The following is a 15,464-nucleotide window of genomic DNA, read 5'->3' as shown; positions in this document are numbered from 1 at the left end:
TGATTTTAAATATTGTATTTGTTCCCGTTTTGCTTTTTTTACTTTAAAATAAGATCTGTGCAGTGTGCATAGGGATTTGTTCATAGTTTTTTTTATAGGCTGGCCCTCCAATGGTCTGAGGGACAGTGAACTGGCCCCCTGTGTAAAAAGTTTGGGGACCCCTGGGTTAGAGGGTGCTGGCCATCGACCATGGGAACAAGACTAAAGAGAGGCCCTGGTCAGGTGGCTCAGTGGATTGTGTCGACACTGTGCACCAGAGGTCATGGGTTCGATGCCAGCCAGGGCATGAACTAGAAACGATAAATGAATGCACCACTAAATGGAACATCCAAGTGAAACAGCGAGCTGACGCTTTTCTCTCTCTCTCCTTCTTCCGTCTAGTTTTCTCTCCTCCTCTCTCTCTATCAGTGTGGGGAAAAGACTAAGAAGAGCCAAGTAAACCTGATTACACTCTCTGGGGGGAAGAGCAACAAAGCCCAGTGACGTCATCACACACGTACCCAGAGCCAATCTGCAATAGAAGGGGGAATACAGGCCCCTCTTCCGCTCGCTCACATGCTCACACCTCCACGACTCTCACACTGAAAGTGGGTTAACTCTAGGTTTAACTGACATTTCTGTCTGGGGCTCACCTTTGTTTCTTCCCCAATTATATTCTGTCTTTCATAGTAGTGCTGAAGTTGTTGGTTATGTTTTTCTTCTTCTTCCTTCTTCTTTTTTTCTGCTTCTTTTCGTCTTTCTTCAGCTAACCGAATAAGCTCCTCAATTTTTAGTCTTTGCTTTAAAAGAAAAAGAAAAATATATACTCTCCATACATACATTCTCACAGTCTATTCAAAAATGTGCTGCTTTATTTATCTGAAGTAAAGAGAGGTAAAACTGAAGATACCAATGACAGTGTTCTTTAACATCAAGAAGTTATCTGCTTAACGATAACACATTAGACATCTTTTGTAAAGACCTTAGCCCAAACCACATTTTGGCTTTAAAAATCATCATTTATCTCTTTTTTTAACTTAGTCTTTCACTTTATTTGAATAATATGCAATGAATGGATACTAATCTGGTCTTTTCTACATGTATTCCAAGACTGGTCTTCCTCTGGAGGTGATAAACATGTTTTCAAGTCAGAATAAAAGTTTCCTTCCCAGATTAAATAAAAACACAGCGTGGGCAGAAAACGCACCTCCTCCTCCTTCTCCCTCTTCCGCTCCTGCTCCTCCTCGTACTCCCGTTGGATGCGCGCCCGCTGCTCCGCCAGCCGCCTCTCCTCGCGCTCCTCCGCCAGCCTCAGGCGCTCGCGCTCCGCCTCCTCCCTCTGCCTCTTCTCCTCAATCTGAACAAGGACCCCGGGCATTTCTTTGTAAATACTGAGAAGCTGGAGTACCACTTAACTTTTCTAGTAGCCTATGAATTCAACATTCGTATACTCTTTTTGCAAGTTAAAATGACTTCCTGAATTTTTCATTTTCCTGTATTTTCTTAGGGAGGTTATATGATGTGACGTTGACAGCAATGAGTAAAATTCCAGCCCCACCAAATACTTAAAAACTGTGTGACCTTAAGAAACTTTCCTGTTCGGTTTCCTCCTCTTAATAACTAGATGTGTCAAAGTTCCCCGGCTTGATTAGTATCCTGAACAACAGTAAAATCAGTATTTCAGCATTTATTTATTCTTTATGCAAGAATCCCTCCCTCAGCATGCCCTTTCTCCTTTCTTACTAACTGGCAAATTGTAAGGGAAAAGAGGATTTTAGCCACAAGGACTCACAATGAAGGCTCGTCCTGAACGCCGCCTGTGGTGTGCAGTGCTGAACACTGGGGGACGCTGGAAGGCAAGTGCAGGGCCTGAGGCAGGGAACCCTCGGACAGGGAGGCAGGGAAGCTCAATGGTACTCAGTGGATTTCAGTTACTCTTACGTACACACTGATTACAGCCATTCGTATTATTTTGTTGTTCTATCTGCCATGGCCCTAGCTTCAAGACTTACATCTAGTGCTGTCAATCTTTTGAACTATAAGAACTTTAATCTTCTTACATGTCCCATGATATTATAGCTAGTGCTTTTTCCAACACTTGTTTCTCACACATTAAATATACACAATACTAATTTTAGTACTAAGCAGTATGCACATAATCAATTCTCTAAGAACCATGTACCTAGAGAAAACATATATGGAAAATAAAACCTCACATTTAACAATCAGTTCCCCACTTCTTCTAGTCCATAAAAAAATATCACAATCAGGGTCTCCTCCATTAAGGGTCACAACATAAACAGGTCACACTCAGTGACTCCACATAACTATCATTCCAACAGAAAGAGGAAAGCCAGCTTCTAGGTGAGGGGCTTTCAAACGGTCTGATACAAGAGTACTTCAAGGGTCCTGCAACTTTTTTTTTTTTTTTTTAATTTTTTAAGACTTTATTGATTTTATACACGAGAGAGAGAGTGAGTGAGGAGGAGCTGGAAGCATCAACTCAGTAGTTGCTTCTGGTATATGCCTTGACCGGGGTATGGCCAGGGTTTCTAACCAGTGACTTCAGCATTCTAGGTCCACATTTTATCCACTGCGCTACCACAGGTCAGGCTATTTTATTAAATGTATTATTTTTAAGCTCTAATTTAAAATGGTATCTAAACATGCACACGTGTTATTTAGCAGATTTTAACCACATGAAGACTGCTGGTGCATTAACTTAAATTTTTGGCACAAACACAGGGGAGCCAAGGCTTCTTTTGCCATCTTTGTGCACAGATCTGAACATTTTATAACATTTCTTTTAACACTTAAGTTTGGGGATACTTCTTGCCTGACACTACTACATTGTTGAATAGTAGTACCAGTTAGCTAGTTCTGTGTTAGACTTTGAGGGGAAAGAAGTCGAGGTTAAGAGACCACTCGCCTGATCTGTGGTAGCGCAGTGGGTAGAGCACTGGCCTGTAATGCTGAGGTTGCTGGTTTGAAACTCTGGGCTTGCCAGGTCAAGGCACGTATGAGAAAGCAATCAATGAACAACTGAAGTGAAGCAAGCTGATATATCTTGCTCCACCCCTCTCTCTCCTCTTTCTGTAAAATCAATAAATAAAATCTTTAAAATAGAAACACTGCTAAAAAAAAGGGGGAGGAGGAATTAAGAGTCTGCTAAAAGAAAGACGTGAACCCATTGAGAGCAATCCATTCACAGGCCTCAGGTTTTACAGGTCAAAGAACTGAATGCTGGACTTCCTCTGAAACTAACCTACTTAAAAAGCTTCCCTGTTACTAGATTTTCCAGAGGGAAAGACTTCCCAGACCTCTCAGGAAATATAAGTTCCGTGCCCACAGATGCAAGACGTAAGTCAGGAGACAGTTCCAGCACCAGTCTCCGGGGCTGAGCCTCTCTGCCTGGATTTTGGTTGGAGGTCATAAAATACACTGCTCACAAAAATTAGGGAATATTTCAAAATGAATATGAAGCAATTTAAAAAAGAAGCATTTGTTGTTGTTTTTTTAATTAAACAAGAACATCAGAAAAGCAATTGACAAGTCAAAGAAAGTTGATTATGCAAATGAGATACAAAACCAACTTTTGTTTCATTGGTGAAAATGCACTATACAAAAGGCTGAAAGTACTGGAGTACCTGCATGTTCCCTGATCCTCTAATTTTTGTGAGCAGTATATTTTTCTCAAAGTCTTGAGATTTAATGAGATAAGATATGTAAAAGTATCTTAGAAACAATAACAAAGCTATACAATAGCAAGATTTTATTTATTTCCTGAATTCTACCCTAACCAGTGGTCAGCACACCATGGCTTGTGAGCCACATGCAGCTCTTTGGCCCCTTGAGTGTGGCTCAAAGGCCAGATTAGGAGTACGCTAATTAAGTTAATAACAATGTACCTATCTATATAGTTTAAATTTAAAAAAATTGGCTCTCAAAAGAAATTTCAATCATTGTACTGTTGATATTTGGCTCTGTTGACTAATGAGTTTGCCAACCACTGCCCTAGATCATGCCAACACTTGCAAAGTACAATAAAAGCTATGTAAATTTTGATTTGCTGTCTTTATGGGCAACATACCAGGGGGGCCTTTCAAGTCTCACAGGAACCTCTATGACTCTCAAAATGCTACTACAGGACTTGAGTGGCCAATCCCTTTCTGACTTCTGATGCTACTCTCTTATATTCAGTATCTCTATTCATGTGTTGACCCTTACAAAGGTCTTTCCATCCATTTCCACTGTCCATTTCCATTAAAAAATGTGCTAAATATGGAAGTCCAGAAGTTACAATCAGAAAAGAAAGGCTGATATTAGATTCTGAAGACCAGGTGAAAAATACTGCTTCCAATGTCTTCACATCCCAATAATAGATCCTACACACTAATGCCAATATCCTACACACTTTGCTGATATTACAATCAGAAAAGGAAGGCTGATATTAGATTCTGAAGACCAGGTGAAAAATACTGCTTCCAATGTCTTCACATCCCAATAATAGATCCTACACACTAATGCCAAATCAATCATCCTTAAAGCTGCATCTATTATGCCATTGCCTTACATAAGCATCCACAAAATTAGGATCAGAAAGCTTTAAGAGGAATTTAAGAAATTGGGATTAGTTTAAACAGCCTTAAATGTCAGACTAAGGAATTTGGAAATTCCTGTAGAAAAGAGAAGGTACTACCGGGTTTTGAGTAAAAAGAGTAACATATAAAGTCATATGAAAGGAAGATGAAGCAGGCCACCAGAGTAATCTGAGGATGAAAGGTCTTGTGGGTAGAGACAGTGGGGAGAGGGGAAGAAACTGTGAGTCCCTCAGGGCAGGTCTCTCATTCACTTCTGGTGTCCTGAGTACTCAGCCCAAGGGAGAGCACAGTATGAGAGTTCAGAATGTCTGCCTGCTTAATAAACAGTAGGTGTTCAAGTACCTTCCTTTGGGCATTCCTACTACATATTTTAAATGCTATTTGTTTACATACATAAATGCAGCAAACAAATGCAAGTGTGATTATATCAATTTTTATTTCCAATCTATACTACTGAGTCAAGAATAACAAATCTTTGAAAAAGGAAAAAACTACTGACTTTCTCATAACATATAAATATCTAAAAAGACTAACTCTCTGCTAAACAGGTAAATATTTTATTAAGTCTTTGAGTCTTAGAAATTTTAGCACTCTTAACAATTTGTGATTTAATAAAGTTTAGTAAAGATTAAGTCAACAGGTATACCTAACACGTCTCCTTATTCCTTTTTCAGAAATGACTGACATAATTTTAGCACTACCTATATCTGATATAAATTAGACATTGTAGATAATTACATGGCATTTTAGAATTTATTCTTTTTCCTGTGGATAAAATTTCTGCAAGTTCAGTTCATTAAGACTTATAAAACTTTGAAACTATGGTCAAATAAACATTTCACCTGAAACCGAAGAAAATTCTTGTATAATTCTTGCTGTTTAATCTGAAGTTCAGTTGGAGGCTCACCAAATACATTTCCCCGAGCAAAAGGAGAGCTCTGTGTTTGCACATGACCTTAAAAGAGAAGTTTTGCAAAAACGTACCATTAGCCAATGGTTAAAAAATGTAAACATTAAAGAATGTAGAGTTAGCTACTAAATTCATATTTTTTAAAAAATGTGCTAAATATGGAAGTCCAGAAGTTACAATCAGAAAAGGAAGGCTGATATTAGATTCTGAAGACCAGGTGAAAAGTAATGACAGAAAAAGGTCAAACTAAAATAAAATTAGTAATTGAAAAATCATAATATATCTGGGCCCCAACCGGTGCTCAGTGGATAGAGTGTCGGCCCAGCATATGGACATCCCGGGTTCAATTCCTGGTCAGAGCACACAGGAGAGGTGACCATCTGCTTCTCTCCACCCTCTCCCCTTTCTCTCCCTTTTCCCCTTCTGCAGTCAGTGGCTTGACTGGTTCCAGCGTGGACCCAGGTGCTAAAGATAGCTCCATTAGAGCGTATCTGCCTGAGGCACTAAAAATAGCTCAGTACCCGAGTATCAGCCCAAGATGGGGTTGCCAGGTAGATCCCAGTCAGGGCACATGCAGGAGTCTATCTCACTAACTCCCCTCCTCTCACCTAAAAACAAAACAGAAATAAAGAAAAAGAAAAAGGAAAAAATATATATGTACTGTAAAGACCCCAAGAAAATGTAAAAACTAATACCTGAACAACTCTGATTACAGCACAGGCTTTAAAGTAAAATTTATGGAGAGAAAAAAAGTATGTTTAAGTTCTTATGTATGTAAATATTCTTTTCTTAAGAATACTGCTTAATTATATAGTAAAATGTATTATGTATACCTATATTAAAAATATCTAAATTGTTTAAAAAGAATCAGTAATTCCAAAAGTCTTCCCATCCATTACAACAATAAAAAGATATAAAAACGGTTATTAAAAATTAAAATGACTCTTATTCATCAAATAATTTTTACTTAAAAATTCTATCCAATTAATGGAATACACACACTTGTTATCAATCACCTCTAAGTAGTATTACAAATTCTGGGTAAGAAAAAAATTATTTCATAAAAGTAAGTTGGAAAATAATCATACCCCAGAAATCTCTATGAATGCAGAAAGACAAAATGGTATTTAAATTTAAGCCTCATATAACTTTCTGTATTATTTTTTATTTACCGATTCATCTGTGCACCATCACTAATGCATTTATTTCTCTCAGGTAGTTTGTGGAGGCCAAATGTTTGAGAGCTGAGCTGCCGTTTAGGTCTCCTGCCTCTGTATGTAAATTAGTGCTTATTTGAATAGATCAGCAGAAAGCCAAATCAATACTTACACATTATAATCCATTATAATCTTATGCTATGGTGGAAAAGTAGTAAAACAAAACTGAATGGTATGTTTCACTTTAATGATCACTCAAATTCTAAACCTTTGAGGCAATTAGATAAGGAATATTATTAAAGACAAAGTTCTTCTAAATAAAAATCTAAACAAATTATAAAAATAAAGCCATAGGGGCCCTGGCCGGTCGGCCTGGAGTGCAGGAGTCCTGGGTTTGATTCCCGGCCAGGGCACACAGGAGAAGCACCCATCTGCTTCTCCACCCCTCCCCCTCTCCTTCCTCTCTGTCTCTCTCTTCCCCTCCTGCAGCCAAGGCTCCATTGGAGCAAAGTTGGCCCGGGCACTGAGGGATGGCTCCATGGCCTCTGCCTCAGGCACTAGAATGGCTCTGGTTGCAACAGAGCGATGCCCCAGATGGGCAGAGCATTGCCCCTGGTGGGCATGCCGGGTAGATCCCAGTCGGGCGCATGCGGGAGTCTGACTGCTTCCCTGTTTCCAACTTCAGAAAAATACAAAAAAATTAAAAAATAAAAATAAAACCATAGGGAAATGTGTTCTACACAAAGTAAATGGAAATGTATCTAGGCACTATGATAAGCCAAAATATAAATTTAAGCTAAATTAGTATGGACTTCATAAATATGGTTCTTCATCCAAGAACCATTAAGGGGAGAAAATGAATATTAGAAAGGGCCTCATAACAGACTTACATGAAAACAAAATATTAGAAAACAACGAACCTTGAGCACACATTATAACATTCGAATTTCACATATATTCAAGTTTCCTAAGGCCTTTAAAATATTAAATGCTACATTATGTATGTGTGTACACACATGTATATATAAATACACACACATGCATATATATAGACATACACTCATACACCTATATTATGGCACAGCAACGAATTAGGTGACTTTGGATAGTTTCTTGCATTCATAAAGTCTATTCTAGGTTATTAGAGAATGAAAATTAACTTAGGAAATTTCAACTCACAAAAAAGAGGAATGCGCAGAAAGGTTAGACAACAAATTGTGCTGAGCACATTCAATCATCAGGCTTGTGCTCTTTCTTGGGAAAGGGTCGTGAAACTATATATGATTTCCAGGGTTTGCTGGCAAGCAGAGCTTATTACTAAGCAGACAAATCCTAGGCTGAGACAGAAGCACACACAACACTGGGCGCAGAAGACAAGGGCAGAGAGTGGGGTCTGTAGCACAGAGGTGCTAACGCAGACTCCTAGAAGAAGACGCAAATGAAGAGAAAGAGAATGATAATCAGAAAGAAGCCAAAAGTGTTTTAGCAGCGATAATATATACAAAAAGGTGTTTTAATACTTCTGCTGGTCTGAATTATTACAGACCCAGAGTCAAATTAACAATTTCATCAAAATCAAAAGTTCCAATTTTAGTGCTCCCAAAATCAAAAGTGGATCCACTGGATAAGATCTATTGTAAATCAAAGTAAGAAAGTATTTCTGGCAATTAAGCATCAAAGAGCGGTACAGGCACGTACAGAAACCCAGCGCAGGCTCCTGGCGCAGAAAGGCTGCAGGGAGAGGCGCCACCACCAGGGGCTTCAGAGGTGCAAGGTGCCGACTAATGCCCACTTCCCTCCCAATATATGCCTGTTTGGCCAGAAGTCATGAGGGCTAAATAAACATTTTTTAAATTTAAAACTCCAGGATATTTTAAAAGGACTTTTTATTGAAAAGTTCTTTTCTAGTCTAAAATCAAAACTTGTGAAAGAAGAAAAGCAAAATGTGTAGTAAATAAATGGTTAATTTTCTAAGAATCAACTTCCTCTGATTTTTACATATGTAACATACTTTCAGATTACTTGATTAAAAAATGACAATTTTTCCTGACAAGTCATAAATAAATGATAAATAATTTTCAATTTATAAAACTTTTAATTGAAGTATACTGTTTAAGAGCAAACCAAAGATATTTGCTTAAAATAGGGGGATGTGACCAGATATCAAATTAAACTTTAATTATTCATTTCTTTTGCACATTGTGAGAGAGCAAACAATTACTACAAGCAAAAAAATTCATTTCATTGTACAATTTATCATACTACATCTGATACCTCGCACCAATTCAAACAGTATGGGTACAAGAAGCAAACTATGTGTAAAAGGACTATTGATTTTAAGCAATGTCCTCCTACTAGCAAAATAAAAATGTTAACAGCAGCTAAAATATATGTAAGCAAATTACAAACCTGAGAAGAAATAGTATTAAGAAGTAAACTATACTTCCCTGTTCATTTTTTTCAAAATACCTTTGAAGTTATTATAAAAAGCACAAGAAAACATGTTTTACTTCTTGACTCAGAGTAACCAAATTCTCAAAATTACAAGATTTTATCAGAGAACAGAAATGTTACTGAACAACCTCAGAAATGTAAAAGAAAAAATAGAATGTGATTAAACACCTGAGTTTTTATTTGCAGAATCTTCTAGGTTCTCAGCATTTGAAGTGGCTAAATTTTGCTCTAGAGATACAACAGCCCTTTTATCTTCATACGGTCTTGCATCTGGATTATGGTAGGCATCTATATTTTGTCTGTGCATCCTATTCAAATCAGCTGAGAGGGAAAAATAAGCCATTGATTTCAATAAATACATTTCTATAATTAGTATGATTAATACATTTTCTCAAAGTAGGAAATCTGAAAGAAAAACAACAGGACAGAGCTGGAATAATTCAATGATATCTTGGTGCCCTGAAAACAGACACAAAATAATCAAAACTTAAAAGGTTTAAAAAAATAACCTTATAAAATAAACTCAAAATTAGTAAAGAACTTAAAAATATACAGATCTTTGACAACCCATAAAATCCATATTTAACTGCTAGTTCAGAACCTGGAATCTCTTTAATATAGAAAATATAGCAACAAATGAAAGCACGTCACAGTGAAATTTACTCAAGGTCATTAGAGTTCCCAATGAAACAATATAATTATGTGCGGGTTTTAAAACACATCTATAAATTCTTTGACAATCCTCCCTTAAAGATGGTGCTCAATTCCCCTCCCCTTGAGTGTGGGCCATTGTCCATAACTCACTCTTATGAACAAGACACTTCAGAATGTAATGACTTCCAAGGCTACTTCATAAAAGACGTTATGGTTTCCACCTTGCTTGACCTATTAAATCACTCACTCTGAAGAAAGTCAGCTACCATGTCATGAGGACACCGAAGGAGCCCTAGGGAGAGGCCCACATGACCAGAAACTGAGGCCTCAGGAGCCAGGTGAGGGAGCCAGACTAGAAACAAACTCTCCAGACCCAGTCAAGCCTTCAGATGACTACAGCGTACATTTTGACATCTTGGACTGCAACCTCATGAAAAACCCTAAGAACCATCAGCTAAACCACTCACAAATTACTGACCCACAGAACTGCAAGATAATAAATGTTTGTAATATTAAAACACTACATTTTGGGGTAATTTGTTACAGAGTTATAGATAGCATATACACGTGGCCAATATCTGAGCATGAAGGACTGGGTCAAACAACCAAGAAATCTTAAAAACAGACTGTGTGGCTAAAGAACTCTAATGCTTTACAAATAAAAAGCAGTTCCCACAAACAGTGTGGACAGTATGACAGCAATAAAAGCAAACATAAATCTGAAGATAAGAAGTATTTAACAGGAAGCCTGTTATGTTCAAGGATGTGTATGAACATGAATCACGATTAGATTACCAGACAGAACAAGGCAAATAACATGTGACTTTACCAAAAAAAATGAGAGTTTAGAATCAGGAAAGTTCACATCCTGCTACAAGCAACATTTAGGAGAGGATAGACTTAGAGCTTCCCAGCTGAGGCTGCTAGGAAAGCTTAATAAGAAACAGAGCCATGGCCTAACCACGCGGTGGTGCAGTGGATGGAGTGTTGGCCTGAGACGTGGAAGACACATGTCCAAAGCCCTGAGGTTGCCGGCTTGAGCGCAATGTCGCTGGCTTGAGTGTGGGATCGTGGACATGACCCCCATGGTCACTGGCTTGAGCCAGAGGTCACTCATTCTGCTGTAGCCCCAGGTCAAGGCACATATGAGAAAGCAATCAATGAACAACTAAGGTGCCGCAACAAAGAATTGATGCTTCTCATCTCTCTCCCTTCCTGTCTGTCCCTCTCTCTGTCTCTCTCTCTCGAGAAAAAATAATAATAATTAAAAGCATTCATATATTAAAAATAATAATAAAAAGAAACAGCCATGTGAGACAGAGCTCCGAAGCTCCAAGGGGTGAACACAAAGAGTGCTCCCAAAACATTAAGTAGTCCAGCTTACTACAGCACAAAACACACGGACTCAGGGGTCTCAAACTCGCGGCCCGCCAAATAATTTTGTGCGGCCCGCAGACTAATCCACGAAGTTCAAAATATTTTGGATAAAATTAAGTAAACCCGTGGATTAGTCTGCGGGCCGCACAAAATTGTTCGGCGGGCCAAATGCAGCCCGCGGGCCGCGAGTTTGAGACCCCTGGACTAGAGCAATGAGAAATAAAATAAGAAAATGTGTGTCCGATGCCTATTCTGGAATATTCTGAAACACAAGCTGATGATTCTAAATTCTGCACATGGTGATGAAGACAATTTCGGTAGTTAGAGAAATAGTAATAGTAATAATGGCAGCTAACGTTAATACTCACTGTTTTTATATTCTATTCAATATATAACTTATAAGATATGGTACTGTTACTTTCACCACAATATTAGAGATGAAAAAATTAAATTAATTTGCTCAAAAACAACAAAGCCAGTAAATGACACAGCAAGAATGTGAACTCCATCAGTGAGATGCAGAAGCCTCAATGATTTCTGAGTATGGCATAACAGAGTTGGGTATATTCTTGATACATATCATGTGGATGTGGGAAACAGAGGAGGAAGAATGAAGAAGTAATAAGGCAATGGCAAAGCAAGCAAGACATTATAAATCTCAGTTATAGTGGAGCATGAATGAAAATGAATTAAAGAACACTGAAGAGGCAGACCCTACACAGTAGTCTTATTAACTGACTGAAAAGAGTCACTTTTTAGCTTGAATGATCAGAATTATGATGCATGTACAGAAAAAAGCAACAATGAGTAGGAGTTACAAAGTAAAGTTGGGTTTCGCAAGCCAGGTGCACATAATCCCCCAGGCCTCAGGTGCAGAGATTCAGAAGACAGGTCGGAAGTGAAAAAAGAGTTTTAAAAGTGCTCCAGGATGCAGGCCCTGGCCGGTTGGCTCAGTGGTAGAGCATCGGCCTGGCGTGCAGAAGTCCCGGGTTTGATTCCCGGCCAGGGCACACAGGAGAAGCGCCCATCTGCTTCTCTACTCCTCCCCCTCTCCTTCCTCTCTGTCTCTCTCTTCCCCTCCCGCAACGAGGCTCCATTGGAGCAAAGATGGCCCGGACGCTGGGAATGGCTCCTTGGCCTCTGCCCCAGGCGCTGGAGTGGCTCTGGTCTCAACAGAGCGACGCCCTGGAGGGGCAGAGCATCACCCCCTGGTGGGCGTGCTGGGTGGATCCCGGTCCGGCGCATTCAGGAGTCTGTCTGACTGTCTCTCCCCGTTTCCAGCTTCAGAAAAATACCCCAAAAAATAAATTAATTAAAAAAAAAAAAAGTGCTCCAGGATGAAGAAAGAGGTATGAATATCATCCTCGGAGCAGACCTAAAGAGAAACACAGGAGCAGCAGAGATGAGGTAGGAGAGAATGGGTGGAAGAAGAGCATATCTAACTTAACACAAAACATCAGATGACAGTGCTAGAACAAGGACCATGCTCACAGACCTAGCAGCCTTTCAGCTAATTCATAACCTACATCCACTAAATGTCAGCTGACAGAGGACAGCATCTGGGAGGATGAACAGGATGCAAAGGAAGGAAGAAAGAAAGTGCCAACCCACTTCAAAGAGGAGGAGAACTGAAAATGATAAAAACCATACTCTGGCCTGACCAGGCGGTGGCGCAGTGGATAGAGCATCGGACTGGGATGCGGAGGACCCAGGTTCGAGACCCCGAAGGTCGCCAGCTTGAGTGCAGGCTCATCTGGCTTGTGCAAAAAGCTCACCAGCTTGGACCCAAGGTTGCTGGCTTGAGCAAGGGGTTACTTGGTCTGCTGAAGGCCCACAGTCGAGGCACATATGAGAAAGCAATCAATGAACAACTAAGGTGCCACAATGAAAAACTGATGATTGATGCTTCTCATCTCTCTCCGTTCCTGTCTGTCTGTCCCTATATCCCTCTCTCTGAGTCTCTCTCTCTGTCCCTGAAAAAAAAAAGAAAAAAAAAACCATACTCTGGAAATCAGGACATCAGCTATTTCTGAAAATGCAGCATCAGTGGAGCGGTGGGAGCTGGCAGTCACATTATAGAATACGAAGCAGGAAGAGGCAAGACAGGCACAACAAGCACAGACTGCTTTCTGAACATGTATGGTAAGGGAAGCATAACAAGGTCAAGAGTTTTGCTTGTCCTTAAGAATACAAGTAACCTAAGTATATTCAGAAGTGGAAGGAAAGAAATCAGTAGAAAAACTAAAAATAAAAGAAGGGACTAGAACAGTGGTCAGCAATCTCATTAGTCAACAGAGTCAAATATCAACAGAACAACAGTTGAAATTTCTTTTGAGAGCCAAATTTTTTAAACTTAAACTATATAGGTAGGTACGTTGCTTATCGAGGTGGCGCCCGCACGTGGTATTCTGTGGAAGAGCCACACTCAAGGGGCCAAAGAGCCACGTGTGGCTAGTGAGCCGCGGTTTGCCAACCACTGGTCTAGAAGAAATTAGAGAAAAGTTGATTATAAGAAAATGACCAAGTGCCAAGGCCTGGTAAAACAAGAATTAGCTGCGTGTTCCTATCCTCACCACCGAATCATGAGATCTAGCTGGATATGGGAGGGAAATAAAGAGAGAAAGACAGTAGGAAACCGAGGTCCCTAAAAAAGTCATAAAAATAGAATTTAAATGAGAAATTAATAATTTCATTGTCATCAAATTCACTAGAACAGCATAAGACCAGTCTATATAAATGCAAAGTCACAATGAATAACACTACATATAGTATTCATCTATTTTCTTTACAAGATACAATATATCAAGCCCACTCCTTCCAGACAATGCTCATAGCTATAGCTGTCACTCACTAGTAAGTGCTTAGGAAATGTAATCTCATTGTGATATGCACCTACACAAACCCTATATAAAGAGATAAATACCCTGTAAGTAAACAAACACTATGGTAAGTTTCAAAATCAGTAACATGTTAGAGTATACTGTTGTGATTACACAAATCCTCTCAATTAAAACAGGGTATTTATATAAAAATTAAGGCCATGGCCAGTTAGCTCAGTTAGTGTTGGCCTGACCTATGGACATCTAGGTTCAACCCGCAGTCAGGGCACATACGAGAAACGATCATCTGCTTCTCTTCCCCTTTCTCCCCCTCCCCATTCTTTCCCTCTTTTCCTCCCACAGCCAGTGGCTAAATTGGTTCGAGCACTGGCACCAGGTGCTGAGGATAGCTCAGCTGATTCAAACATCAGCCCCATCTGCGGTTGCTGGGTGGATCCCTGTCAAGGTGCATGCGAGAGTCTATCTCCATTCCTCTCACTTATAAATAAATAAAATAAATAAATAAAATTAGTTTTAGCAGAATATATAACTATTATTTAAGATTAACAGATTCGGCAATCAAAACACATGTATATTGGTTTTTACTGGAAAAAAAATGATTTGTCAATTGTCACTCCTTGTCTATTTTTCTGTGAAGTAATAAAACAAAAGGTATGAAATCAGCCTAAAAATGAAAATTAAAAGACACATTTGTCAAGACTGCAATCTGCAAACTGCCAAGATATCGTTAACAAGGGCCTTTATTATGTAACACCCACAAGTAAGTAACGCATAGAGAGTACTGAATTTCCTCATTCATTGTTTGTATATGAATTAAACACAACATTCTTGCACAGTATTACAGATCCCTTATTTTAAAGCTATCTTACTAGTTTTAAAAAAAACTTGTAGTAAAGAGTTTTTTTGTTTTTTCTAGGAAGTTTTTTAAAATTTTAACTACTAGTTTAGGTAAAAACTTGCCAACTAACATGAACTTTACCCTGCAAACATCAGATGATAGATAATTTATAACAATAAATGAAAAGTACTCTGACAAGAAGGGCTTTCTAACCTGTTATATAGTGTGAGGCAAAAGGAGGTTTATAGTTGTCAGTGTGTGAAACACAGAGCTTATTGTATTATTACTTATTCGTTACTGTACTATTTTCCATATGAACAACTGTAAACATAGCCCCACTCTGTATTTATCAAAATACGTCTTTTGCATTAAGATACATAAAAACAGACCTTGCCTTAAACGCTAGGATTCCCAATTCTTTCTACTCTCCAATCATTTCAAAGGTTAAACACAATTTAGTTTCTCTTAAAAACAACCCAGGAGTGCCCATAACATACTTATCAGGTTTCCCTCCGGGTCCCTGAGAGGAGCGCCCCCTCCGCCTTTCCCCCAGGGGTTGAAGCTTCTCATCTCAGCCTCCAGCTTAGCTTCATACTCTTCCTTTTCTTCCCGTTCTTTCTGCCTTCTTTCTTCTCTTTCCCGAATCTTGACAGC

General features: G+C 39.1%; 1 protein-coding gene across 10 annotated transcripts in view; it reads right to left on the bottom strand.

The window, feature by feature from the left end:
- CSPP1 (centrosome and spindle pole associated protein 1) overlaps positions 1-15,464 on the bottom strand; it is a 119,013-nt gene that overhangs the window by 33,317 nt on the left and 70,232 nt on the right. For 7 of the 10 annotated variants that reach the window (XM_066266261.1, XM_066266259.1, XM_066266267.1 and 4 more), the window contains 5 exons: positions 15,308-15,455; positions 9,270-9,422; positions 5,423-5,535; positions 1,187-1,336; positions 633-779 (listed from right to left, as the gene is read on the bottom strand). In XM_066266261.1, coding sequence (XP_066122358.1) covers positions 633-779; positions 1,187-1,336; positions 5,423-5,535; positions 9,270-9,422; positions 15,308-15,455 — 711 coding nt within the window. The remainder of the gene's footprint in view (positions 1-632; positions 780-1,186; positions 1,337-5,422; positions 5,536-9,269; positions 9,423-15,307; positions 15,456-15,464) is intronic. The other 3 variants (XM_066266264.1, XM_066266265.1, XM_066266266.1) reach the window with 1 other exon arrangement.

This window comes from Saccopteryx bilineata, chromosome 3 (genome assembly GCF_036850765.1).
Source record: "Saccopteryx bilineata isolate mSacBil1 chromosome 3, mSacBil1_pri_phased_curated, whole genome shotgun sequence".
NCBI lineage: Eukaryota > Metazoa > Chordata > Mammalia > Chiroptera > Emballonuridae > Saccopteryx > Saccopteryx bilineata.
The sequence above is the reverse complement of the archived record's forward strand: the minus strand, read 5'-3'. Positions and strand labels throughout refer to the sequence as shown.